General features: G+C 36.4%; 1 protein-coding gene across 1 annotated transcript in view; it reads left to right on the top strand.

Annotated features, from left to right (window-relative positions):
- Positions 1–26,424, top strand: part of LOC127844563 (uncharacterized) — a 114,731-nt gene that overhangs the window by 64,276 nt on the left and 24,031 nt on the right. The window contains exon 5 of the mRNA XM_052374917.1: positions 24,954–25,103. Within this exon, the coding sequence (XP_052230877.1) occupies positions 24,954–25,103 (150 nt within the window). The remainder of the gene's footprint in view (positions 1–24,953; positions 25,104–26,424) is intronic.

Here is a 26,424-nt window from a genome sequence, read left to right as displayed (position 1 = left end):
TGGAACTCTTTAACTTTCACCAACTCCAACCACAATCAACGCCGTATATCTTTTTTAGCTCACCTGATTGCTCAGGTGAGCTTTTGTGACCAGTCTTTGTCTGTCGTCTGTCCGTCCACATTTGTTCGTAAACACTCTAGAGGCCACATTTTTTGTCCGATCTTAATGAAACTTGGTCAGAAGCTTTGTCCCAATGAAATCTCAGTCGAGTTCGAAACTGGGTGGTGCCTGGTCAAAAACTAGGTCACTAGGTCAAAAAAAAGAAAAAACTTGTAAACACTGTAGAAGTCACATTTCATGCCCAATCTTCATGTAACTTTGTCAAAATGTTTGTCTTAATTATATGTTGGTTGATTTAAAAAGTGGTACCAGTCCGTTGAAAAACATGGCCGCCAGTGGGCGGGGCAGTTTTCCTTATTTGGCTGTAGAGGAACCTTGTAAAAACTCTAGAAGTCACAATTTTTTGCCCAATCATCATGAAAGTTGGTCAAAACATTTGTTTTATTGATATCTCGGACAAGTTCGAAAATGGTCCAGATCGGTGAAAAAACATGGCTGCCAATGGGCGGGGCATTTTTCTATATATGTATATAGTGAAAACATGTGAACACTAGAAGTCACATTTTTGGCCCAATTTTCATGAAATTTGGTCAGAACATTTGTTTCCTTGATATGAGAGTTGAGTTCGAAAAAGGTTCAGGTCAGTAGAATAACATGGCTGCCGGGGGGGGGGGGGGGGGGGCAGTTTTCCCTATTTGGCTATAGAGAAACCTTGTAAACACTATAGAAGTCACAATTTTTGCCCAATCATCATGCAAGTTGGTCAAGACATGTGTTTTATTGATATGTCGAGAAACACTAAGAGAATCTTGAAGAAATCACTGATAGAATGCGAATAAAATATAATGCTGATGTATATAAAAGATTGAAATAGCACTTGTTGTTCCCTACCGGTTTCACCAGAGGGGACTTATGGTTTGCGCTCTGTGCGTCTGTGAGTGTGTGAGTCTGTCTGTCTGTCACACTTTTCTGGATCCTGCGATAACTTTAAAAGTTCGTTAATTTTTTCATGAAACTTGAAACATGGTCAGATGGCAATATGGAGATTATGCACGTCTTTTTGTTTTGTTCCTACGTCAAGAATTCTGGTTGCTTTGGCAACAACAAACAAAAAAATTCTGACAATGTTGGAACCGGTAGGGGACATATATTGCTTTGCAACCTCTTGTTTATGATTTTTTTCTGTAAATTGACCACTGAGTGACATTATTCATCCATATCCAATTACAGTTCTGACTAAGGTCTTGCAAGATAAAGCAGTGGCTGTTGTTGAAAGCAGTGGCTATTGTTGAAAGCAGTGGCTATTGTTGAAAGCAGTGGCTGTTGTTGAAAGCAGTGGCTATTGTTGAAAGCAGTGGCTATTGTTGAAAGCAGTGGCTGTTGTTGAAAGCAGTGGTAATTGTTGAAAGCAGTGGCTATTGTTGAAAGCAGTGGCTATTGTTGAAAGCATTGGCTGTTGTTGAAAGCAGTGGCTATTGTTGAAAGCAGTGGCTTTTGTTGAAAGCAGTGGCTGTTGTTGAAAACAGTGGCTATTGTTGAAAGCAGTGGCTATTGTTGAAAGCAGTGGCTATTGCTGAAAGCAGTGGCTATTGTTGAAAGCAGTGGCTGTTGTTGAAAGCAGTGGCTATTGTTGAAAGCAGTGGCTATTGTTGTTGGAAGCAGTGGCTGTTGTTGAAAGCAGTGGCTATTGTTGAAAGCAGTGGCTATTGTTGAAAGCAGTGACTATTGTTGAAAGCAGTGGCTGTTGTTGAAAGCAGTGGCTGTTGTTGAAAGCAGTGGCTGTTGTTGAAAGCAGTGGCTATTGTTGAAAGCAGTGGCTATTGTTGAAAGCAGTGGCTGTTGTTGAAAGCAGTGGCTATTATTGAAAGCAGTGGCTATTGTTGAAAGCAGTGGCTTTTGTTGAAAGCAGTGGCTATTGTTGATCAGTTGACAATTGTGTGGATGCATTATGATTTTTGGAGATGAAATATGCCTTGTTCTGAGAAAACTGGGCTTAATGCATGTGCGTCAAGTGTCATCCCAGATTAGCCTGTACAGTCCGCACAGGCAAATCAGGGACGACACTTTCCGCCTAAACTTGATTTTCGTTAAGGAAGACTTCCTTGAAACCAAAAATTCCATAAAACAGAAAGTGTTGTCCCTGATTAGCCTGTGCGGACTGTACAGGCTAATCTGGGATGACACTTGACGCACATGCATTAAGCCCAGTTTTCTCAGAACAAGGCATATTTCATCTCCAAAAATCATAATGCATCCACACAATTGTCAACTGATCAACAAGTTGACACTTTATGCACATGCATTATGCCCAGCTTTCTCTGAACACGACTTAAATATGCTCTGGAAAAAAATTGGGTTTCAAATTAAATGAAGGCCTAAATGTTAAGACCTGATGAGAAGGAGTTGTGCAAGCAAAACCAGATCCCAAAGTCCAAGGTCATGGTGACATCTGAAGGTCAAAGGTCTAGTATACAATGTTAAGTCATGATTTCTTTCCAGAGCATAACTTTGTCCAGCAGTTAAGGATATGCTAATAAGTTATACTTTGAAAAATGTGTAGCAAGATGATGTGTATAAATTACAATAAACTCACTGTTTTATCGCAATGCAATTGATTTTAGCTACTAACCAATGTTTGTTGGCATTATCATTATAAACAAATTAGTATAGAAATCTCTTTGCGACATTTTCAAAATGCTGGTTCTAAAATAATAAGTCTGAGATTGTTTTGGAGATTCCTTCTGAATGGAATTTGATGCCTTGTTATACATCAAGCAGTGTTCAGTAGCCACAATTGGTGTCTCTCTCTCATCCTAACCATGAGCAACCATTGTCCCTCAGTGGCTCTATAGAAATAACTGAGACTCGCCTTTGGTTATACCTGTAAGAAAGTAAGAATACACAGGTTGCAAGTGAATTAATAGTGATTAATATGTGGCAGTCACAATGGAGACAATCGTGCATTGTTATTTTCCTTTTGTCTTTGATTAAACTGGATTGGAAACTGACTTGTCGATTTCTCTTCTTCTTCAACAGATTTTGTATTTTTGGTTTCCTTGAAAAAGTTAGAACTATATTTTTCTCAGTTAATGCCAGGCTCAGTTAGAACTGTTCATAACTTTTTCCAGTCTAATTCTTCATACAAATATACATACAATGATACAGTCAATCTTGTGCATGCAACCATTTATTTTAAGCAACCTTTGTCTTATGCAACCAATTTGAATCCCCCCCCCCCCTAAGGGAGCGTTTTCACTCTTTTTATGCCCCCCTTTGAATAAGAGGGGGTATATTGTTTTGCACATGTCGGTCCGTCCGTACGTCCGTCCACCAGATGGTTTCCGGATGATAACTCAAGAACGCTTAGGCCTAGGATCATGAAACTTCATAGGTACATTGATCATGACTGGCAGATGACCCCTATTGATTTTCAGGTCACCAGGTCAAAGGTCAAGGTCACAGTGACTCGAAAGAATAAAATGGTTTCCAGATGATAACTCAAGAATGCTTATGCCTAGGATCATGAAACTTCATAGGTACATTGATCATGACTGGCAGATGTCCCCTATTGATTTTCAGGTCACTAGGTCAAAGGTCAAGGTCACAGTGACTCGAAATAGTAAAATGATTTCTGGATGATAACTCAAGAATGCTTACGCCTAGGATCATGAAACTTCATAGGTACATTGATCATGACTGGCAGATGGCCCCTATTGATTTTCAGGTCACTGGGTCAAATGTCAAGGTCACAGTGACTCGAAACAGTAAAATGGTTTCCTGATGATAACTCAAGAATAATTAGGCCTAGGATCATGAAACTTCATAGGTACATTGATCATGACTGGCAGATGACCCCTATTGATTTTCAGATCACTAGGTCAAAGGTCAAGGTCACAGTGACAAAAAACAAATTCACACAATGGCTGCCACTACAACTGACAGCCCATATGGGGGGCATGCATGTTTTACAAACAGCCCTTGTTTTAAAGACGATTTTCTAAAGAGACCACTTTTTATTGCTCTTTTGATTGGTTGCTTAAGACTAAATGTAGGTTGACTATGAGTTTTCATCACTTGTCAATGAGAAATCAGATTCCTTTTTATGCCCCCCTTCGAAGAAGAGGGGGTATATTGCTTTGCTCATGTCGGTCGGTCGGTCGGTCGGTAGGTCGGTCGGTCGGTCCGTCCACCAGGTGGTTGTCGTATGATAACTCAAGAACGCATACGCCTAGGATCATGAAACTTCATAGGTAGATTGATCATGACTCGCAGATGACCCCTATTGATTTTGAGGTCACTAGGTCAAAGGTCAAGGTCACGGTGACCCGAAATAGTAAAATGGTTTTCGGATGATAACTCAAGAACGCATACGCTTAGGATCATGAAACTTCATGGGTAGATTGATCATGACTCGCAGATGACCCCTATTGATTTTGAGGTCACTAGGTCAAAGGTCAAGGTCACCGTGACCCGAAATAGTAAAATGGTTTCCGGATGATAACTCAAGAACACATACGCCTAGGATCATGAAACTTCATGGGTAGATTGATCATGACTCGCAGATGACCCCTATTAATTTTGAGGTCACTAGGTCAAAGGTCAAGGTAGGGTGACCCGAAATAGTAAAATGGTTACCGGATGATAACTCAAGAACGCATACGCCTAGGATCATGAAACTTCATGGGTAGATTGATCATGACTCGCAGATGACCCCTATCAATTTTGAGGTCACTAGGTCAAAGGTCAAGGTCACGGTGACCCGAAATAGTAAAATGGATTCCGGATGATAACTCAAGAACGCATACGCCTAGGATCATGAAACTTCATAGGTAGATTGGTCATGACTCGCAGATGACCCCTATTGATTTTGAGGTCACAAGGTCAAAGGTCAAGGTCACGGTGACCCGAAATAGTAAAATGATTTTCAGATGATAACTCAAGAACGCTTTTGCCTAGGATCATGACACTTCATAGGTACATTGATCGTGTCTCGCAGATGACCCCTATTAATTTTCAGGTCACTAGGTCAAAGGTCAAGGTCACAGTGACAAAAATCGTGCTCACAAAATGGCTGCCACTACAATGGACAGCCCATATGGGGGGCATGCATGTTTTACAAACAGCCCTTGTTTATATTTACCTAAGACACTGGTTACACCCTTTACAACAGATCATTTTATATAAACAAAACCAAAGCATGTGCTAATTAAATGTCGATTTGTTTTTTAGTATTTTAAAGAAAACACTGATGGGACACAATGAAATATGAAGGCGGATGTAAATCAAAGAGTGACATGGCTCTTGGTAATGCTTTTTTTTCCCTGTAAACTCACAACAGAGAGACATTGTTCATCCCTATCCAAATTCATTTCTGACCATGGTCTTTCCCAATAAAGAAGTGGTAATTGTGGGTCAGTTGACATGCATGTGGCCGCATTATGATTCTTGGAGATGAATTATGCTTAGTTTTCCATCTCTAATTAAATAAACATGGAGAATGACTGAGTGCATTGTCTCAGATGTTGCTCTGGACAAATACATGACCAAGATTGAAACATTTGGTCCATAAGAAGCCTTTCTATGCAAATGTTGGTCAGTTTGATACTGTTGATAAATAGGTATTGGTATTTCAATAGAATAATTACAGTGAATTAATTTGCAAACTGAAATCTAGATCGACCAGTTTCATTTGATCACTTGTAACATTCCGCTACAGAAAGCGGTTACATATTAATGGAAAATTGCTGGAGCCGCGTTCTGGAAAAAAAGTAATACTAAGGTAGTCATCTCTTTTCATTTTCAAAAGGTTTCTTTGTAATTTTTATGTCATCTTGTTACAGCTTCCAATTGCTTATTTGGATTGAACGGAAGATCATGCAAATGATACCCTATTCAACAGCTTTTTCTGCATCAGAGCTTTCTTTAGGTTGCCATGACAATCAGGGATCATATTTTTTTCGGTTTTGTCGGTCCTAGACCGATTGGGGTCTTGAAAGACCGATTGAAAATCCAAAACAGTCAGTCTGATTCTGTTTGCTAAAATTCCCATGTCATGAAATCGATTACACCGTGTACATGCTTACACACGCTAATGATATTCTTATCTCGATTAGGTGTGATAAACCATTCGCTGCAGTCTCTAAACCGGTCAGGAGAATCAAAAACTTGTGAACAGCGGATGCCGATACATTTTACACCAGTGCAATAATCCGGTTATATAATTATGAATGAAAGTCTCGTTTCTGATGGACAGAACAGCTGAAAGTTATTTTTATGGGCGGAACTTCACATAAAAATAGTACACAAGAAAAATAATTTGCATTGTATAAATATTTAGTAAAACCGTGTTAGAATCGAAATAATTCGTGTACTTTATAGTTTGTTGTTGAATAACTCACAACCAGAAAATTAGATGCGTGGTTTCAAATGCTTCACTCTCGTGATTTAATCCCTACGCAACTAAACCTTCGGTCGTGGGTTACTTGACAACTAACTATAACGTACACAAATTATTAAATTATTTGGTTTGTTATTGTCAGTAGCCAACCTACGCATAGACATTTGTTTGGTTCAATGCATGTTTGAAAACTATTATCGAGTAGACAACGATTTAAAACATCTGTATAGACTTACACAGATTAATAATATTGACAACGATGAAAAAAAAGTCTGATAAAACAGCACACGAAACAACAATGAAATAGCAAATGATAAAATCAGTTGAGAAAACTTGTATGTTCTGTTTTAAAAAAAGCCTAAGGGAATTTTACTTGTACATTTATTATACCACCTTCATGACTGGCAAAATCAAAGGAATATATTTTAACGTAATTTGTCATGATTTCAGATATAAATTTTCGGATACTTTTCCCCCATTTATATCCAGACTGTTTGATGTTGCTGGGGGGGGGGGGGGTCAACAGATATATAATCCTAGAAAGACCTTCTAACCCACTCTCGGAGCCTTATTTATCACTCAATCTTGATGAACTTTGGTCTGATTTTTAGCTCACCTGTGACATGGTGAGCTTATGTGACCGTGTGATGTCATATTATATGAATATTTAAAAAGTAAGAACATAAGAGGTATACAACTTACCCCAGATTATGTTGAAATATTTATGTTATTATTTGCTGACGATGTAGCACTGGCTTCGGATACAGTTTCAGGTCTACAACAGCAGCTAAATCATCTTCACGAATTTTGTGTTGTCTCTAAATTAAATGTAAATGTGGATAAGACAAAAATTGTTGTATTCAAAAATGGTGGTCGACCTGCTTTGAACGAAAAATGGTATTACAATAATGCACTATTGGAATGTGTGCAAGGATTCAATTATGTAGGTGTTCATTTTTCGTCTAGCCTGTCTATGTTTAAAATGGCAGAAAACATGTCTTGTAAAGCAAAACGTGTCATTATATCTATGCTTTCGTCACTATACGACTATATGCCTATGCCATATCATTGTTACTTTAAGATTGTTGATGCTAAGGTGATGCCTATTTTATTATATGGATCGGAATTATGGGGGCTAAAATCTTTTGAAGTTGTAGAAAGAGTTCACACATATGCATGTAAAAGATTTATGTCAGCACCAATATACTCATGTAATAATGCTATTATAGGTGATTGTGGTAGATATCCAATACATATTTATTCATCTATGAGAGTTGTAAAATATTGGTTACGATTACTGGAAACACCATATTCCCGTCATACTAAAAAGTGCTATGAAATGTTGAAATGTTTTAATGACATAGGATACGTAAACTGGGTTACTTCATTACGAAATCACTTGCAATCCATAGGGTTTGGTTATGTGTGGGAACAACAAGCAGTTGCTAATAAACCATTATTTTTGATAAATTATGCTCAACAATTAAAAGACATTTTTGTACAGCAGTGGATAGAAGCGTGTAATAGTTCTTCAAAACTAAAAACATACAATGGATTTAAAAGTAACTTTGAATTTGAGTCATATTTAAATATTTTAACAATCCGTAAATTTCGTAACGCTTATGTATGTTTTCGAATTTCTTCACATAAGCTCATGATTGAACAGGGTCGCTATTTGAATATCGACAGGGACCGAAGGTTGTGTGCTTTTTGTAAAAATGATATTGAAAATGAATTTCATTTTCTTCTAATATGTACAACATACTTAGACCTTCGTAAAATGTATATACCCATAAAGTACTATACACCCGCTAATACAAATAAATTTAATAAAATCATGAGTACCCGTGAAGAAAAGTTGATCAGGAGTATTGCTATGTTCTTGTATTATGCTTTTGAAAGAAGAAATGCGTTGCTGAATAGCAATTAATTATAAATAGCTGGATCTATATGTGTATATGCGATGTTGTTTGTATTATGAGACTATGTGATGCTATTTGTATTATGTTATTTCTATAATGTGACTTTGCGATTTTGCTTGTATTATGTTAATATGTGATGTTATTTGTATTATGCTTTTGAACGAAGAAATGCATTACTGAATATCATTTAATTATCAATAGCTGTACCATTACATATGTATGTTGTCTATATGTGTATTGATATGTGTGACTATGCTATGTTATTTGTACTTGCAAGGGCCGGAGGCCACATAGCAATAAACATTGAATTGAATTGAATTGAATTGAATTGATGTCCGTTGTGCGTGTGTGCGTGCGTGTGTGCGTCCGTCAACAATTTGTTTGTGTTGACAGTAGAGGTCACAATTTTCATCCAATCTTTATGAAATTTGGTCAGAATGTTTATTATCTTGATGAAATCTGGGCTGGGATTGTATTTGAGTCATCTCGGGTCAAAAGCTAGGTCACTAGGTCAAAAACTAGGTCACTAGGTCAAATAATAGAAAAACCTTGTGTAGACAATAGAGGTCGCAGTTTTCATCCAATCTTTATGAAATTTGGTCAGAATGTTTATCTTGATGAAATCTGGGTTGGGATTGTATTTGGGTCATCTGAGGTCAAAAACTAGGTCACTAGGTCAAATAATAGAAAAACCGTCAACAATTTGTTTGTGTAGACAGTAGAGGTCCCAGTTTTCATCCAATCTTTATGAAATTTAGTCAGAATGGTTATCATTATGAAATCTGGGTTTAGATTGTATTTGGGTCATCTGGGGTCAAAAACTAGGTCACTAGGTCAAAAACTAGATCACTAGGTCAAATAATAGAAAAACCTTGTGTAGACAATAGAGGTCACAGTTTTCATCCAATCTTTATGAAATCTGGTCAGAATGTTTATCTTGATGAAATCTGGGTTGGGATTGTATTTGGGTCATCTGGGGTCAAAAACTAGGTCACTAGGTCAAATAATAGAAAAACCTTGTGTAGACAATAGAGGTCACAATTTATCATCCAATCTTTATGAAATTTGGTCAGAATGTTTGTCTTGATGAAATCTGGGTTGGGATTGTATTTGGGTCGTCTGGGGTGAAAAACTAGAACTAGGTCAAATAATAGAAAAACCTTGTGTAGACAATAGAGATCTCAGTTTTCATCCAATCTTTATAAAATTTGATCAGATTGTTCATCTTGTTGAAATCTGGGTTGGGATTGTATTTGGGTCACCTGGGGTCAAAAACTAGGTCAATAGGTCAAATATTAGAAAAACCTTGTGTAGACAATAGAGGTCACAGTTTTCATCCAATCTTTATGAAATTTGGTCAGAATGTTTATCTTGATGAAATCTGGGTTGGGGTTGTATTTGGGTCATCTGGGGTCAAAAACTAGGTCACTAGGTCAAATAAAAGAAAACCTTGTGTAGACAATAGAGGTCACAGTTTTCATCCAATCATTATGAAATTTGGTCAGAATGTTAATCTTAATGAAATCTGGATTGGGATTGTATTTGGGTCATCTGGGTTCAGAAACTAGGTCACTAGGTCAAATCATAGAAAAACCCTTGTGTAGACAGAAGAGGTCACAGTTTTCATCAGATCTTAATTAAATATTGTCAGAATGTTTGTCTTATTAAAATCTGTGTTGGGATTGAATTTGGGTCATCTCGGGTCACAAACTAGGTCACTAGGTCAAATTAAAAAACAACAACTTTTGTTGACAGTAGAGGTCACAGTTTTCATCCAAACTTAAATAAATTTGGCCAGAATGTTAATCTTGATGAAATCTGAGTTGGGATTGTATTTGGGTCATCTGTGTTCAAAAACTAGGTCACTAGTTCAAATCATAGAAAAACCTTGTGTAAACAATAGAGGTCATAGTTTTCATCTGATCTTAATGAAGTATGGTCAGAATGTTTATTATGATAATATCTGATTTTGGATTGTATATGGGTCATCTGGGGTCAAAAATTATGTCACCTGGCCAATTCTATTAAAACCTTGTGTAGATGAAATAGGTCACAGTTTTCATCACGTCTTAATGACATTTTGTCAGAATGTATTAATTAATGAAATCTTTCTTGGGATTGTATATGGGTCTGATAGAATTTAAGTTGATGTAGCAAGGTTAGTCAGGTGAGCGATTCAGGGCCATCATGGCCCTCTTATTATCTTGACAATATCGGTGCACAGTTGAATTTTGGTGAAACTTAAGAACAACTTTGATACCACTCTAAAAGACACATGTATGACTCAGTCTTGAAGAAACTTGATCAGAATGCTATCTTAACATGATTTCTGCAAAGTGAAATGTATGTCATGTGCATACAAAAACTAGGCTACAAGGCCAAATGGTATTACCACTCTAGAAGCCACAGTTTTGACTCAATATGGATGAAACAAGCCTCAGACAAATCTGATATATTTTTTGGAGATCGTATAATATTTACAAACTGTCGGACCTCGTGTTGGACAAAAAACAACAACAATATGTAAAACATTGGTTAAAAATGAACAAAAAACTAGAAAATTTAATTTAAAAAACTAAAACGAACCGGTTTATGTTCATTTTAATTAGATATATTATTTAACTTTAACATATAACGGATTTTACCAACCAGTCGAACTGGCTATTTTTGCTGATGACACAACAAGTTTTTGAGTGGTTGAATTAAATTTTTAATCAGTTCCTTACTGATATGTCTGGAAAGTGAGTGGCATCTAAAAATTAAGCAAAAAGTAATAAAGGGTTTAAAACGTATAAATAAACCTGTTTCGGCAGGGATGTCCCCATGATCACCCACTCTGAAAGTAAAAGTGTTTTATATTGCTGTTGAAAATTACTTAGCCACTTTTCCTGTTGGTTCGGCCACCTACGCATTCAAACTCGCGCATGCGTACAATGAACGTCAGCATTATTAAGAAAAATCTGAATTTAAAAGGGAAAATATCCATGTTTTATGAAACAATAACAATATTCGTCAACAAACATGCGTTAAAGCAATAAACTTTCATTTTCAAGTTGACAGCTGGAAGTCAATATCTGTTAGACGTTTTCCTATAAGTTCGTGAATTCGATTGGTCGAACGCACGCGCTCTACTGTGAGGCTCTGTGAGGGGAAATTGCTGAGGCAAATGCAGAGTCTTTCGTTTCTCTATCTTGCGATTACCTTATCCTCGATACATAATGAACTTATTTATAAATAACGTATAAAGTATCAAAATGGAACGCATTCAAATGGTATATTCAAGCGAATGTAATGAATCATTAATGATCAGCGATTGAACGCTTTAACAATTTATTAACGAATTGGAATGCATAACTTATAAACGGTGCAAGACAACTTTTAATTTTAACAACAGTGTGGGCAAGGGAAACTGTCTCCTCTTCTCAGCACCGATTTTGTATGGCAGAAGGAAAGGTGGACCCAATGCCCACACTCGTCGCACTGCCCCCAATTAACTGTTTTTATGTGCGGTCTCGTGTCCAGATTTGTTGGACTAAATTGTCCACATACGCAACATTTTTCGGACTCGTCCGTGTCCGATTCGGTATTAGAGTCTTCACTAACAATGTTGGCGTGCAATTTTTGTATGCCACTTGTTGACGGCCTCGGGCTTTTACATATCATCTGGCTTTGAGATGTGACGGCAGTGGCATTTTTCTTGGCGTCGTACATCTCCACCTCTTCGATGTATGCATCACTTGTTATCAATTTCCTGCCAGGTTTTGGTTTTGTATTCGCCAAAATCTTCTGTTGGCATCTGCATGTGATAGGGGTTGGCGCCTCTGTTTTTTCCCGGAGATACTCTTCAACTGCCTGCTTGCCAGCCCGCACTGCTTGTAACTTCTGACAAGCCCTAACTCTTTGTCATTTGTAAAAATGGTCTCCTTGAGGAACTTGTTAGGATCTACACGTCCACTAATCCTATCTCTTAAGGTTTGATAGGGGATGGACTATTGTAGCGCCACTCGACTTACAGATTGTTTTTCGTCTTTACATCCTCTAATGCTTTTAGCAAAATATCGGGGTCGTATGATCTAAACCTACCATGGTATCTCTCAGTATTGGCCTGCAACGTTAACAAATCCTCGTGGCGTTAATAAGATTTTAATTGATTTCCGTGTGTATACGATAAACCCCTTAACGGGCCTTTAAAATATGACTACGCCGAACGGAGTCGATAATGTACAGTAAACTGACCTTGACAAATGTGAACACAGGAACCCGGATTATTCGAAAACGTACATATTGGAAATATTTTACTTAAAATGTGCTTTTTTCAAAGGATTTTATTTTTTTGTTCATTGTGTGTGCAATTATTATGGTGACAGTACAACTCCTTCCATTCTTTGTTCTCATTTTTCGGATTTTATTGACAAAGAAATATATTCGGCTTGAAACTGTATCGAATTCGGACGCTTAAAAATTACGTCATAAAAAAATTCACGAACTAACAGGAATTCACGAACTTATAGGAATGAAGGATATAATTTATGGGGTAAAAATCACAGAGCATTCTTCACTTTTAAATGAAAAATTTACCTTATGTTTTCATAAAACGGGTTTAAATTATGTTGTTGTTTTATTCATTGAGAAATGTTAAAAATTGTGAATATCATAATCATAAAATAAACTCTACAAAAGGTAAATTTTATTGTTGGGTTAAAGGAGATTGAGGTCTGGGAAAATCTGGTGAGGTCCGGTAAATTTTAAATTTAATCAGACCTCATGTCTGGTAACATTTTTTTGTCTGTTGCATGGGTTGATGAAACTTTGTCAGAATATTTATCTTTATGATATCTAGCCCAAGTTTAATCTGGGTCATGTTTGTCAAAAAACTAGGTCACAAGGTCAAATCTTAGAAAAACGTTATAACCACTCTGGACTCCACATTTATTACTTAATCTTGTTTAACCTTGTTCAGAATGTTTTTATGGGCCGGGATCGAATGATCATGGGCATATTGTTTTTGGCCTGCCTGTCTGTCATTCTGTCCCAAAACTTTAACCTTGGTTAAAGTTTTGCGATAACTTTTGCGATATTGAAGATAGCATCTTGATATTTGGCATGCATGTGTATCTCATAAAGCTGCACATTTTGAGTGGTGAAAGGTCAAGGTCATTCTTCAAGGTCAAAAGTAAAAAAATACAATCCAAGGGAAGTAATAACCTTTAAAAGGGAGATAATTTCTAAACCTGCCAAATGATATATTGAAATATTATTTCAAAGCGGCGCAATAGGGGGCATTGTGTTTCTGACAAACACATCTCTTGTTTATCATTATATTACCTAGGTCAATTGTGAATCTTGTTCATGTACATCAAAAAACTAGGTCACCAGGTCAATGTTAGAATAACCTTGTTACCACTTTTGAAGCCACATTAAGGACTAACATGGGGTTTAAATGTCATGAAAATTATTATGTTGACAATAATAAGGCCTAGTTCCATTCTGGGTTACGTTTGTCCCAAAACTAGGTTTTTAAGTTAAATCTTATAAAACCTTGTTTCCACTCTTAACAACCATATTTATGACTAGATCCTGTTGAAAAGTGGTCAGAGTAATTATCTTGACAATATTTAGTCTGAGACTGAATCTGTGTCTCATTCCAAAAATATTCTCCTTTGGTACTAAAAATGACATGTGGTAACACTTTCCTCATCGGAAAACTTATTTTTTTGCATATTTAGTCTTTTTACTGTGTCTTATCTGCCTGCTTTGGCTGAATTTGTTTGCCACAAAAGCTGATAATTGGAATTGTTTTTCACAGCCCTGTTTTGATATAAGCTCTTACACTTTCTGCAGCTAAGCCCCTGTATTACATTTATGTGGGCACACAATCCAGAGCTGACATGAACCAGTCTGTGACTCTGCCTGAAGATTTGTTCTTATGGAAGATTGGACTAATTGACAAGTAAATTGGATCATCAGCAATTTAGATGTGCTGAATTGACAGGTTTCTTCATAATTGGTATTTCATTGGAAATTCTTCACCCAGAATGCTTTTAACTTGGTCTTAATTTGTCTTTGATGTTTCAATTTGTATGTCATCGACTTTTTACCGAAAGAAAAATGTATATTGGGTATTTGTGTGACATTTTAACAAGCGATGCATGCAACACAAGTAGTGTTTGAAGAAAAGAAAAAAAATGTTTTTATCTTTGGGAGTAATGAACGATAAGCATTACTTGTGACTTCACCATCATCATCATACTTCGTACCAGTTTAATGTTTACTAAATTGATACATTTTTAATCTAGGTCATGTTCAATCAGAAAATAACTTGACAAAACTGATGTCTACTGTGAATGGCAAGGTTCTAGTAAAATATCCATCATAAAGTTAGTGGATATAATTGCCACTTGTTTGCCCTTAGATGACAAGATACACACTTTTAGTTGCTGTAATTAAACTAGCTTATAATATGTTTTAGAATGATTTTTCAATGATAAATCTTATATATTACTGAAACCAGCTTGAGTGAGCATCATAGGGACTTTCTTGTCACTTATTCTAATGATAACTCAGCCATCTTTGAAACTTATTATGGTCAAGCCTTTGCATGCTGGGAAATTTGTCGTCTGCTAAAATGTCGTCTGCTGAATTTCTAAAATTAGCATTTTCTTTGATTTTTGTTAAAAGAATACTATCAGAATAGCAAACAGTTCTGTGGCGTCTCATCAGGATCCAAACTGTTTGCAAGGGCCTTCAAAATTCGGTTCCAGCACTGAAAGAGTTAACAATAATAATGCAGCTGCTATTGCGAAACCTTGTAAACACTATACCTGCAGGGTAGTTACCTTTGTGTATAGCGATTATGAGCTATCAGGTCCTTGTTCTTTGAAATGCTTACCTTGAGTATAATTAATAACATAAACGTAAGTTAATTCCTAAACATTAGATACATGTTTTGTCAGCAGGTCATAGTTTCCTTGCTTTTCAATGAAGCAGTTACGATGCTTATAACTGCTATTGCTGCTAAATAATGTGCTAAAATGAGCTTCATAATTATTTCTAGGTGGGGGTTGATTCCTTTAATGATGCTTTCATTGCTGCTCTTATGTTAATGGTCGATCTCCATGCTGGTTCAATGGAAGGGGGTGGCTTGTGATGTGGGGGTAGCAAATTTCTAGTGTAACAAATGGTACACTTAAAGTACCTGTGATTCTGTTACTTTTGGTGAACATTTTCAAATGCTTTATAGTGGTTATTAAGAGCTGAGTGAAAGCTTTTGTCTATTTTTTTCCTGCTCATCAACAAAAGCTAAAAAATAAAAATGCATTTAACAAATTGTGTTACTTTTTGTTGTTCAGAATAAAGAAAACCTAGAGTTCTGAACAGGGTCTGTTATGGGACGGGTGATGTAACATTATATTATCTATCAGAAAAGCAATGCAATCTTTCTGATATGTGTGTATGTTACATGCTTATCTCCCAGAAACGATAACAAAGTTTTGGTATGAATTTTCAGTTTTAAATGCCATGTCACATCACTGACATGCAGCTTTATAACCCATATAAATAATACAGAGATTATGATACATCTTCCTAACACTGCCAATGGTTATCTTTGTCTTGCCCCCTGGATCGAATGATCGAAGGGGGGGGTATATTGTTCTTGGCCTGTCTGTCTGTCTGTCATTGTATGTGTCTGTCATTGTATGTTACAAAACTTTAACCTTGGTCATAACTTTTGCAATATTGATGTTAGCAACTTGATATTTGGCATGCATGTGTATCTCATGGAGCTGCACATTTTGAGTGGTTAAAGGTCAAGGTCATTTTTCAAGGTCAAAGGTAAAAATAAATAAATTCAAAGGGGCCCATTAGGGGGCATTATGTTTCTGACAAACACATCTTGTCTTATAATAATTTGTCACTGTTAAACATGTTTGAAGATATCTTCCACTACCATTTTAACTATATATCTTTACAGTGCTATTTTATACAATCATGTATCAAAATAAAAGTATGGTACTAACATATTTCACCTGTTAACAAGACATGTGGACAGAGCGTAATTGTATTGCAAGTCAAACCAAAATTCTTTTTAATTTCTGCTGGCTGAGAAATGATTCACTGAACATTGTTTATTTCCATGTTCATAGCTGTCATTTCTTTAATTTTCTTGGCAGACGTTCTGTAAACAATTGCTTGTCTGCTAATTGAAAAGCTGTTCACTTGACGGACTTGTTACCTTGATAGACAATAAGTAAATAAACACCACTCAAAGCTCAGGTAATAATTTATCATTTTTCTGTCTAGAGATTCCAGGAAACTGAAATTGCAATTTAAGTTTTTTTATATTATAAATATGGACCTTTTTTTTTCATTCAATGTCTAATATGACTTGTAAGCAGTTTTGTGTATTAATTTCTTTACTCATTTTTGATTGGCAATTGTTGATGATGTTGTTTGTCATTTGCTGTACTGTTTATTGATGAAACCAACCTCCATAAATTGTCTGCATTTATACATATGCATAGTTCCGCTCACTGACCCGTCCTTAGTGATTGTTGCTACTCTTCACACGCTACATCCAAAATGGCGTCCGCTGATGCTGAAGCATCTGATACGCTTGTTAATATTTCTGAACAATATTTTAGTTAAATTCCTACCAAATTATGATAAAATAGCAGATAGAATTTTAAATAGAGGACTTAATTATTAAATTCAAGGATACATTCATAATATAAAGACTTTTAATGAAGAAATCCGTGTGCGTGTCGTCGCTGACTGCTAGGGATTAATGCGGAAAATTGAAAAACCACATCGTTTAAACATTGATTTTTCCCATGAAACGATTACAGAATCACACTGCAGTTGTAAAGTAAAGTGAGTTATTATACATGATTATTCAATTATTATGCCCCCCTTCGAAGAAGAGGGGGCATATTGCTTTGCTCATGTCGGTCCGTCCACCAGGTGGTTTCCTGATGATAACTCAAGAACGCTTGGGCCTAGGATCATGTCACTTCATAGGTACATTGATCATGACTCGCAGATGACCCCTATTGATTTGAGGTCACTAGGTCAAAGGTCAAGGTCACGGTGACCCGAAATAGTAAAATGGTTTCTGGATGATAACTCAAGAACGCTTAGGCCTAGAATCATGAAACTTGATAGGTAGATTGATCATGACTTGCAGATGACCCCTATTGATTTTCAGGTCACTAGGTCAAAGGTCAAGGTCACAGTGGCCCGAAATAGTAAAATGGTTTACCGATGATAACTCAAGAACGCTTGGGCCTAGGATCATGAAACTTGATAGGTAGATTGATCATGACTGGCAGATGACCCCTATTGATTTTCAGGTCACTAGGTCAAAGGTCAAGGTCACAGTGACCCGAAATAGTAAAATGGTTTCCAGATGATAACTCAAGAACGCTTATGCCTAGGATCATGAAACTTCGTAGATAGATTGATAATGGCTGGCAGATGACCCCTATTCATTTTCAGGTCACTAGGTCAAAGGTCAAGGTCATGGTGACCCGAAATAGTAAAATGGTTTCCGGATGATAACTCAAGAACGCTCATGCCTTGGATCATGAAACTTCAAAGGTACATTGATCATGACTCGCAGATGACCCCTATTGATTATTAGGTCACTAGGTCAAAGGTCAAGGTCACAGTGACAAAAAACATATTCACACAATGGCTGCCACTACAACGGAGAGCCCATATGGGGGGCATGCATGTTTTACAAACAACCCTTGTTTAAAAAGTATTCATTGTTATTGGTAACATCTTTATTTATCGTTAGTTTTTTATGTAAATTGCAGAATATTTGCAGCATTTCAGACTGACTGGGCACTGTTGACACATCATAGCATTACTAAAAACACGACAGGGATTTAAACTGCATAACATTTGTGCAGTTCCTAGTCAACTTAGCTGTACAAGTGTTCCACAACAATGGCATGTCCCAAGAGGAGAGAAGATCAAGCCATTGCCAATAAATCACGTTGCCATTACAGATTTAAATGTACTTGCCGACAATTCGCAAAATGACTCCAATGAGACAAAGATATATCCTCGAAAATATATTTTAAGCATATTGATTTGAAATAGATAAACACAAATCGCAGATTTGTATATTCCAACGGATTGGATGAGATCAACAATAATCACAGATAATCAATATACATCACAATTAAAGTGATAGTATGGGCATTTTTACTGTCGAATTGAGCTGAAAAGAATTAACAGGTCAAAATTGTTAGTTAATATGTGGTAACTGACCAATTATCTACAACTCATCTAGCTACCAGTTGTTTATAAAAACAATATATGTTTGATATTTTACATAACTCACCCAGTCCTCTATGCCGAAATGATCCGAAACACAATATTATATCTTTGTGTTGTATGTACTAATCTGCATGAAAACTACATTTAGACTCACATCGTACATCGAATTATTTTTGTCGTCAGTTGTCAAAACGAAAGTACGGTTGATATTCAAATGTATTAGTTTTTTATTTCCGGGATATTGTTTTAGAATGTTGATGCTGCATTAACAAAAATAAGTGTATATGAAGTAAAAACACCAAAAATAAACAAGGGTTGCGAAAGACAATTATAAACATAGCATATACTGTTAGATGCCCATAATATCACTTTAATCGGTTGAGATCAAGATTTATCACAGATGAGCAACAATGAACACAATAATTCGTATGAGATCAACCATTGTCATAATCAATTTAAAACAGAATAATAAATATAACACCAATAATCATATTAAAAACAGGAATACCAAACAAAACAACACAAGATAAACGATAAGAAAAATAATGTTTTGGATGCAAACTCACATGTAATACTTTATATTATTGTATTCAAGTTTGTATTATCACTAATAAAGAAAATAATAGGGGTACATTTGTACAAAATATTCAAGGAAAAGGGTGAAATATAATTCTTGGTGATACCATCGTCATATAACAGATAACTAGGCACGGTGATTCTCAGATATGTGCTTTGATAGACTACTACGGTGCCTGTGCATTTTGAAATTATTTGATTAATACTTTCGTTAGCAACACTTTTCACTTTCGATTTAATGAATGGCGTGTGAAGCGGTAGCAACAAGCTATCTGGCAGCGAATACAGTAACGCTATTCGATTGGTTGAAAATACGACTGTAGGAACTATGCATTAACAGAGGAACTAATACTTAACCCATTTATGCCTAGCGTCTAGAAAAAAGGCCTTGGCATGATGCGGCGTCTCATCAGGGTCTACGCTGTTTGCTTAAAGGAATTTCTGTACAAAATATTCTAAATATAGAAATAAATATAGAATACATCCCTTATATTGGAAATAAATTGATCCAATTTAGAAGGATGGGAGAGTCCACTAGGCATAAATGGGTTAATATTCGTTTTCACAGTTGCCAGGAGTCCAGATTTGATCAGATCAATCCAGATCCAACATCAAAATTCTTCACCTCAAACAATTCATAAAATTGCCAGCTGGCAATGTAAAGATTTTTTTTTGGAATGTGCACTTTGTTGACCCAAAAATATCCAACGAGCTTGACGTTTTTGTCTCTGAGATTGGCATAATTGAAACATAGCAGCAGTGAAACAAGGATAAGTATTATTATTTGTTTGACAGTTGAAGCTGTGTAAGCTGATTTCTGCTGTAATGTTCTGGGCTGATTTCTGCTGTAATGTTCTGGGCTGATTTCTGCTGTTATGTTCTGGGCTGATTTCTGCTGTAATGTTCTGGGCTGATTTCTGCTGTAATGTTCTGGGCTGATTTCTGCTGTAATGTTCTGGGCTGATTTCTGCTGTAATGTTCTGTTCTGGGCTGATTTCTGCTGTAATGTTCTGGGCTGATTTCTGCTGTAATGTTCTGGGCTGATTTCTGCTGTAATGTTCTGGGCTGATTTCTGCTGTAATGTTCTGGGCTGATTTCTGCTGTAATGTTCTGGCATGTTGGAGTTCGTTTTTTTAAGGCTCCTAAACCAGTGAACTCACCTGAACAACAAATAAGGGATTTGGGAGGACATATATGTTTTTTGTCCTTTTTTGTGTTCTGGCGACTACTGCCAACATAACAAACCTCCACTTTCCAACGGTTGTCAAGGTGACACAGGATTGTTTTTCAAAATGATAAGAATACTCACTTACCAGATAGCAACAAGAAGATATCTTATTTGGCTCTTAAAATACAAGCAATTTGTTATTTTTTTGGAAAAGCTGAATTGAAATGACAGAAAAATAATACATCACTGTCATAAAAGTCATAAATTAGACTAAACACTTTACATTAAACAAACTTATTTTTAGGAAATTGTAACAGATAGTATAGATTAAATTTTGAATTTCCAATTTTCAGCCAAGAGTTTACTGACATCCTCAAAGGTTCCTGATTGTTGTGTCAATGGGTATCATCAGAACTTCTAGAAATGTGAGGTCTCTGATTGGTTGTAAAATAAAACATGAAGGGAGTTGTTCACAGTTTGGCAAAATGACAATTAAAGAAAAACAAAACAAAAACAACTGATGGATGGATTAATTGTATTAAAACGAGTCAGATGAAGAAAAGTGTTTAAAGAATATATGTTCATGTTTTATGTAATTATCAATTGAAAAGGACAATATGATGTATGGTTTGTAAGGCTTGTTATCCATTATTAATCAAAAATGTGTATTGCCATAGACTACTACGGTGCCTGTGCATTTTGAAATTATTTGATTAATACTTTCGTTAGCAACACTTTTCACTTTCGATTTAATGAATGGCGTGTGAAGCGGTAGCAACAAGCTATCTGGCAGCGAATACAGTAACGCTATTCGATTGGTTGAAAATACGACTGTAGGAACTATGCATTAACAGAGGAACTAATACTTAACCCATTTATTCCTAGCGTCTAGAAAAAAGGCCTTGGCATGATGCGGCGTCTCATCAGGGTCTACGCTGTTTGCTTAAAGGAATTTCTGTAAAAAATATTCTAAATATAGAAATAAATATAGAATACATCCCTTATATTGGAAATAAATTGATCCAATTTAGAAGGATGGGAGAGTCCACTAGGCATAAATGGGTTAATATTCGTTTTCACAGTTGCCAGGAGTCCAGATTTGATCAGATCAATCCAGATCCAACATCAAAATTCTTCACCTCAAACAATTCATAAAATTGCCAGCTGGCAATGTAAAGATTTTTTTTTGGAATGTGCACTTTGTTGACCCAAAAATATCCAACGAGCTTGACGTTTTTGTCTCTGAGATTGGCATAATTGAAACATAGCAGCAGTGAAACAAGGATAAGTATTATTATTTGTTTGACAGTTGAAGCTGTGTAAGCTGATTTCTGCTGTAATGTTCTGGGCTGATTTCTGCTGTAATGTTCTGGGCTGATTTCTGCTGTAATGTTCTGGGCTGATTTCTGCTGTAATGTTCTGGGCTGATTTCTGCTGTAATGTTCTGGGCTGATTTCTGCTGTAATGTTCTGGGCTGATTTCTGCTGTAATGTTCTGGGCTGATTTCTGCTGTAATGTTCTGGGCTGATTTCTGCTGTAATGTTCTGGGCTGATTTCTGCTGTAATGTTCTGGGCTGATTTCTGCTGTAATGTTCTGGGCTGATTTATGCTGTAATGTTCTGGGCTGATTTCTGCTGTAATGTTCTGGCATGTTGGAGTTCGTTTTTTTAAGGCTCCTAAACCAGTGAACTCACCTGAACAACAAATAAGGGATTTGGGAGGACATATATGTTTTTTGTCCTTTTTTGTGTTCTGGCGACTACTGCCAACATAACAAACCTCCACTTTCCAACGGTTGTCAAGGTGACACAGGATTGTTTTTCAAAATGATAAGAATACTCACTTACCAGATAGCAACAAGAAGATATCTTATTTGGCTCTTAAAATACAAGCAATTTGTTATTTTTTTGGAAAAGCTGAATTGAAATGACAGAAAAATAATACATCACTGTCATAAAAGTCATAAATTAGACTAAACACTTTACATTAAACAAACTTATTTTTAGGAAATTGTAACAGATAGTATAGATTAAATTTTGAATTTCCAATTTTCAGCCAAGAGTTTACTGACATCCTCAAAGGTTCCTGATTGTTGTGTCAATGGGTATCATCAGAACTTCTAGAAATGTGAGGTCTCTGATTGGTTGTAAAATAAAACATGAAGGGAGTTGTTCACAGTTTGGCAAAATGACAATTAAAGAAAAACAAAACAAAAACAACTGATGGATGGATTAATTGTATTAAAACGAGTCAGATGAAGAAAAGTGTTTAAAGAATATATGTTCATGTTTTATGTAATTATCAATTGAAAAGGACAATATGATGTATGGTTTGTAAGGCTTGTTATCCATTATTAATCAAAAATGTGTATTGCCATAGCGTTTTAACGTCTCTAGAAATATAAGAGCCTGCATGATGTGATAGCACCTTCCTCTCTCCCTTCTATCTGTAACAGGTTTAAACTCCAGGGTACATGTATATTAACACAAAATTGTGAAGTGGAGTTGTTTTAAAATGGTTAAGTGAACAGGAAATCTGCTGAATGAAATAAGAAATGTATAATGTTTATTCATTTGGGACAACAAGATATTGACAATTTCCCATTCCCCACTTTACAACATGGCCAACAAAACACAAGAAGACATTGCCATTATAAATATATAAATAAATATATATATATATATATATATATATATATATATATATATATAGAAAGTAGAAGAAAATTGCACTAATTGGATAACTACAGGATGATATTTGCATTTCAGTCATATCTGAACTAATGTCTATGACAGTATTGTTGATAGTTTAAACAAAGCTAATTGGATGCATATGCTGAGTAATTGAGAAGAAATTGCTTCAGTTAATATTGCAAGTGTTGCCAACAGAACATAAGACATTCTGGTTATGTCTGCTTGAATATTGCGCTGAACGATTCTTGGAGGCCAAAATGTCCTATACACATTTATACTAAGAACAGGATAAGTCCTTCTAGCTCTTAATGTAAGTGCTGTTATAGAGGCATGGAGATGTGAATGGGTGCTTGACATGCAATTCTGGAGTAAACTGGGAATTGTTCCACCCTGAGTGATTATTGAATATTGCATGTGAAACAATGTTTAAACATTACAATATGTCACAGATAATTGTATGTCACACAAATTGCAGACATTTTTTATGGCAAATAATTAAGGGTCACTGAGTTGTGCCAATGGTATGGTGTGTCAGAGGGCACTAGCTGGCAATATTAAAATATCTTGCTAATTAGTCCAGAAGAAGTCTAGATTAAGCGTCTTATAGATATCAATGAGCCAGGCTCTGGGAAAACCAGGCTCAATGCATGTGCCTATTAAGTGTGGTCCCAGATAAGCCTATATAGTCTGCACAGGCTAATCACGGATGACACTTTCTGCCTTAACTAGATTTTTGCTAAGAAGAGACTTCATTCAAATGAAAACAAAACCAAGTGGAAAGTGTTGCACCTAATTAGCCTGTGCAGATTACTCTGTGGCAACACTTTATGCACAAGATTTCACTCTGAGGCAACACTTAATGCACAAGATTTCACTCTGGGGCAACATTTTATGCACAAGATTTCACTCTGGGACAACACTTTATGCACAATATTTCACTCTGGGGCAACACTTTATGCACAAGATTTCAATCTGGGGCAACACTTTATGCACAAGATTTCACTCTGGGGCAACACTTTATGCACAAGATTTCACTCTGGGGCAACACTTTATGCACAAGATTTCACTCTGGGGCAACACTTTATGCACAAGATTTCAATCTGGGGCAACACTTTATGCACAAGATTTCAATCTGGGGCAACACTTTATGCACAAGATTTCACTCTGGGGCCACACTTTATGCACAAGATTTCACTTTAGGGCAACACTTTATGCACAAGATTTCAATCTGGGGCAACACTTTATGCACAAGATTTCACTCTGAGGCAACACTTTATGCACAAGATTTCACTCTGAGGCAACACTTTATGCACAAGATTTCACTCTGGGGCAACACTTTAGGCACAAGATTTCACTCTGGGGCAGCACTTTATGCACAAGATTTCACTCTGGGGCAACACTTAATGCACAAGATTTCACTCTGGGGCAACACTTTATGCACAAGATTTCACTCTGGGGCAACACTTTATGCACAAGATTTCACTCTGTGGCAACACTTTATGCACAAGATTTCACTCTGGTGCAACACTTTATGCACAAGATTTCACTTTTGGGCAACACTTTATGCACAAGATTTCACTCTGGGACAACACTTTATGCACAAGATTTCACTCTGGGGCAACACTTTATGCACAAGATTTCACTCTGTGGGAACACTTTATGCACAAGATTTCACTCTGGGGCAACACTTTATGCACAAAATTTCACTCTGAGGCAACACTTTATGCACAAGATTTCACTCTGGGGCAACACTTTATGCACAAGATTTCACTCTGGGGCAACACTTTATGCACAAGATTTCAATCCCATTTTTCCAGAGCTTAGCTCATTTTAAAATGTGTCTGTTTCAGAGTTCAGGAAATCCCAGTCCTGTGGTTCCAGTTTTCAGTGTGATAACCAGAAGTGTATAGAGCCCGAGCTGTCATGTGACCGCGTGGACAACTGTGGGGACTACAGTGATGAGTCTCCAGGGGGACCTGCACAGTGCGGCAAGCAAATCAGTAAATTAGTGTTTTATTTTTTGAAAATAGTATATAACTTTTGGTTCATAATAAAAAATAATTACCTAAATTAAAAAATAAATGAAAATAACAAAAGTAAAATTATTGTTCCACGTGGCTAGGATATCATCGCATGGTTGATTATGGAGGCAGGGATTTGATTCCATTCAAAACTTTGCACGGAGGTTAAGGACAAATAATACACAAAAATGAAATCCATCTAGAGTATCCTGTGATCCTGTTGGTTGCAGTGCAGGGTTTAAAGACAGCAATAGTCTGTCTGTTACAGTGTGACAGATTTTTCGAAGCATTGTCTTCTATATTCTTAATTCTGTATAAAAAATTTGCATGGTTCTTCAATCTCGTCAATTTTTTTCCTGACTTATGACAACATCTCTACAGGTAGTCAATTACAGGGCCTATGGTTCATCAGCCGTCAAAAATATCACCCTATTATCTCCATGGCTCAGTGGCACTGGGAGAAAAGACAACTTGTCAGAAGTGGAAGTGGAAAGATGGTTTTGCCTGCTAGGAACATTTTTTGCCTGCTTAGTAACATGCAAGACACAGGAGTCTTGATTGCATGAGTTTTTTTTCCGAGGTTTTCTTGATTTACTTGCCAGACCTTGATTCTACGGGGAGTTTTCATTCAGAAATTGTGGGTTATCATTTAGATTGAGGAATTGTTCACTGAACATGTTTTCTCAATCAGTGAAATGTTCCTGGTAACCTAGTGTATTATCTTTGAGTGTTTTGTTTAGTTGATTGGTGAAGAAGGAAGCAACTTTTGGAGAAATTGAATTTAGTTTTTTAAATTACAGTTACTTGTCTTTTTTCAGGTAATCTTTATAAAACCAATTAAAAAGTAATAAGGAAATACAGTACCATAATAAATTTTCGAACAAACAGATTTTTATCCATAAATAAAGAATCTAAATGTTCAGACAGTTAATTTTACAGCGCTATTTAATCAGATTTTGGTCCTGTTTTCGCTTGTCTGGTGACCCTTCCATCATGTGCTTTTACATTGGGATCAAGGTAATAAAACTTGGCATTCAATGCCTGAAGGAAATGGACCAATTGCTTTATAGGGTAACCAGTAATAACCAATGGTTTCTTCCAACAGCGTTTGACACGATATCATATTGAGATAGCAATTAGTTTAATGTGTTTATATTTTTAGCTCACCTGATTGCTCAGGTGAGCTTTTGTGACCGGTCTTTGTCCGTCGTATGTCCGTCCGTCCGTTAACATTTGCTTGTAAACACTCTAGAGGCCACATTTCTTGTCCCATCTTCATGAAACTTGGTCATCGTGCAGA

This window comes from Dreissena polymorpha, chromosome 9 (assembly GCF_020536995.1).
Source record: "Dreissena polymorpha isolate Duluth1 chromosome 9, UMN_Dpol_1.0, whole genome shotgun sequence".
Classification (NCBI taxonomy): Eukaryota; Metazoa; Mollusca; class Bivalvia; order Myida; family Dreissenidae; genus Dreissena; species Dreissena polymorpha.
Note: the sequence above shows the minus strand (reverse complement) of the source record. Positions and strands in the feature narration are given on the sequence as shown.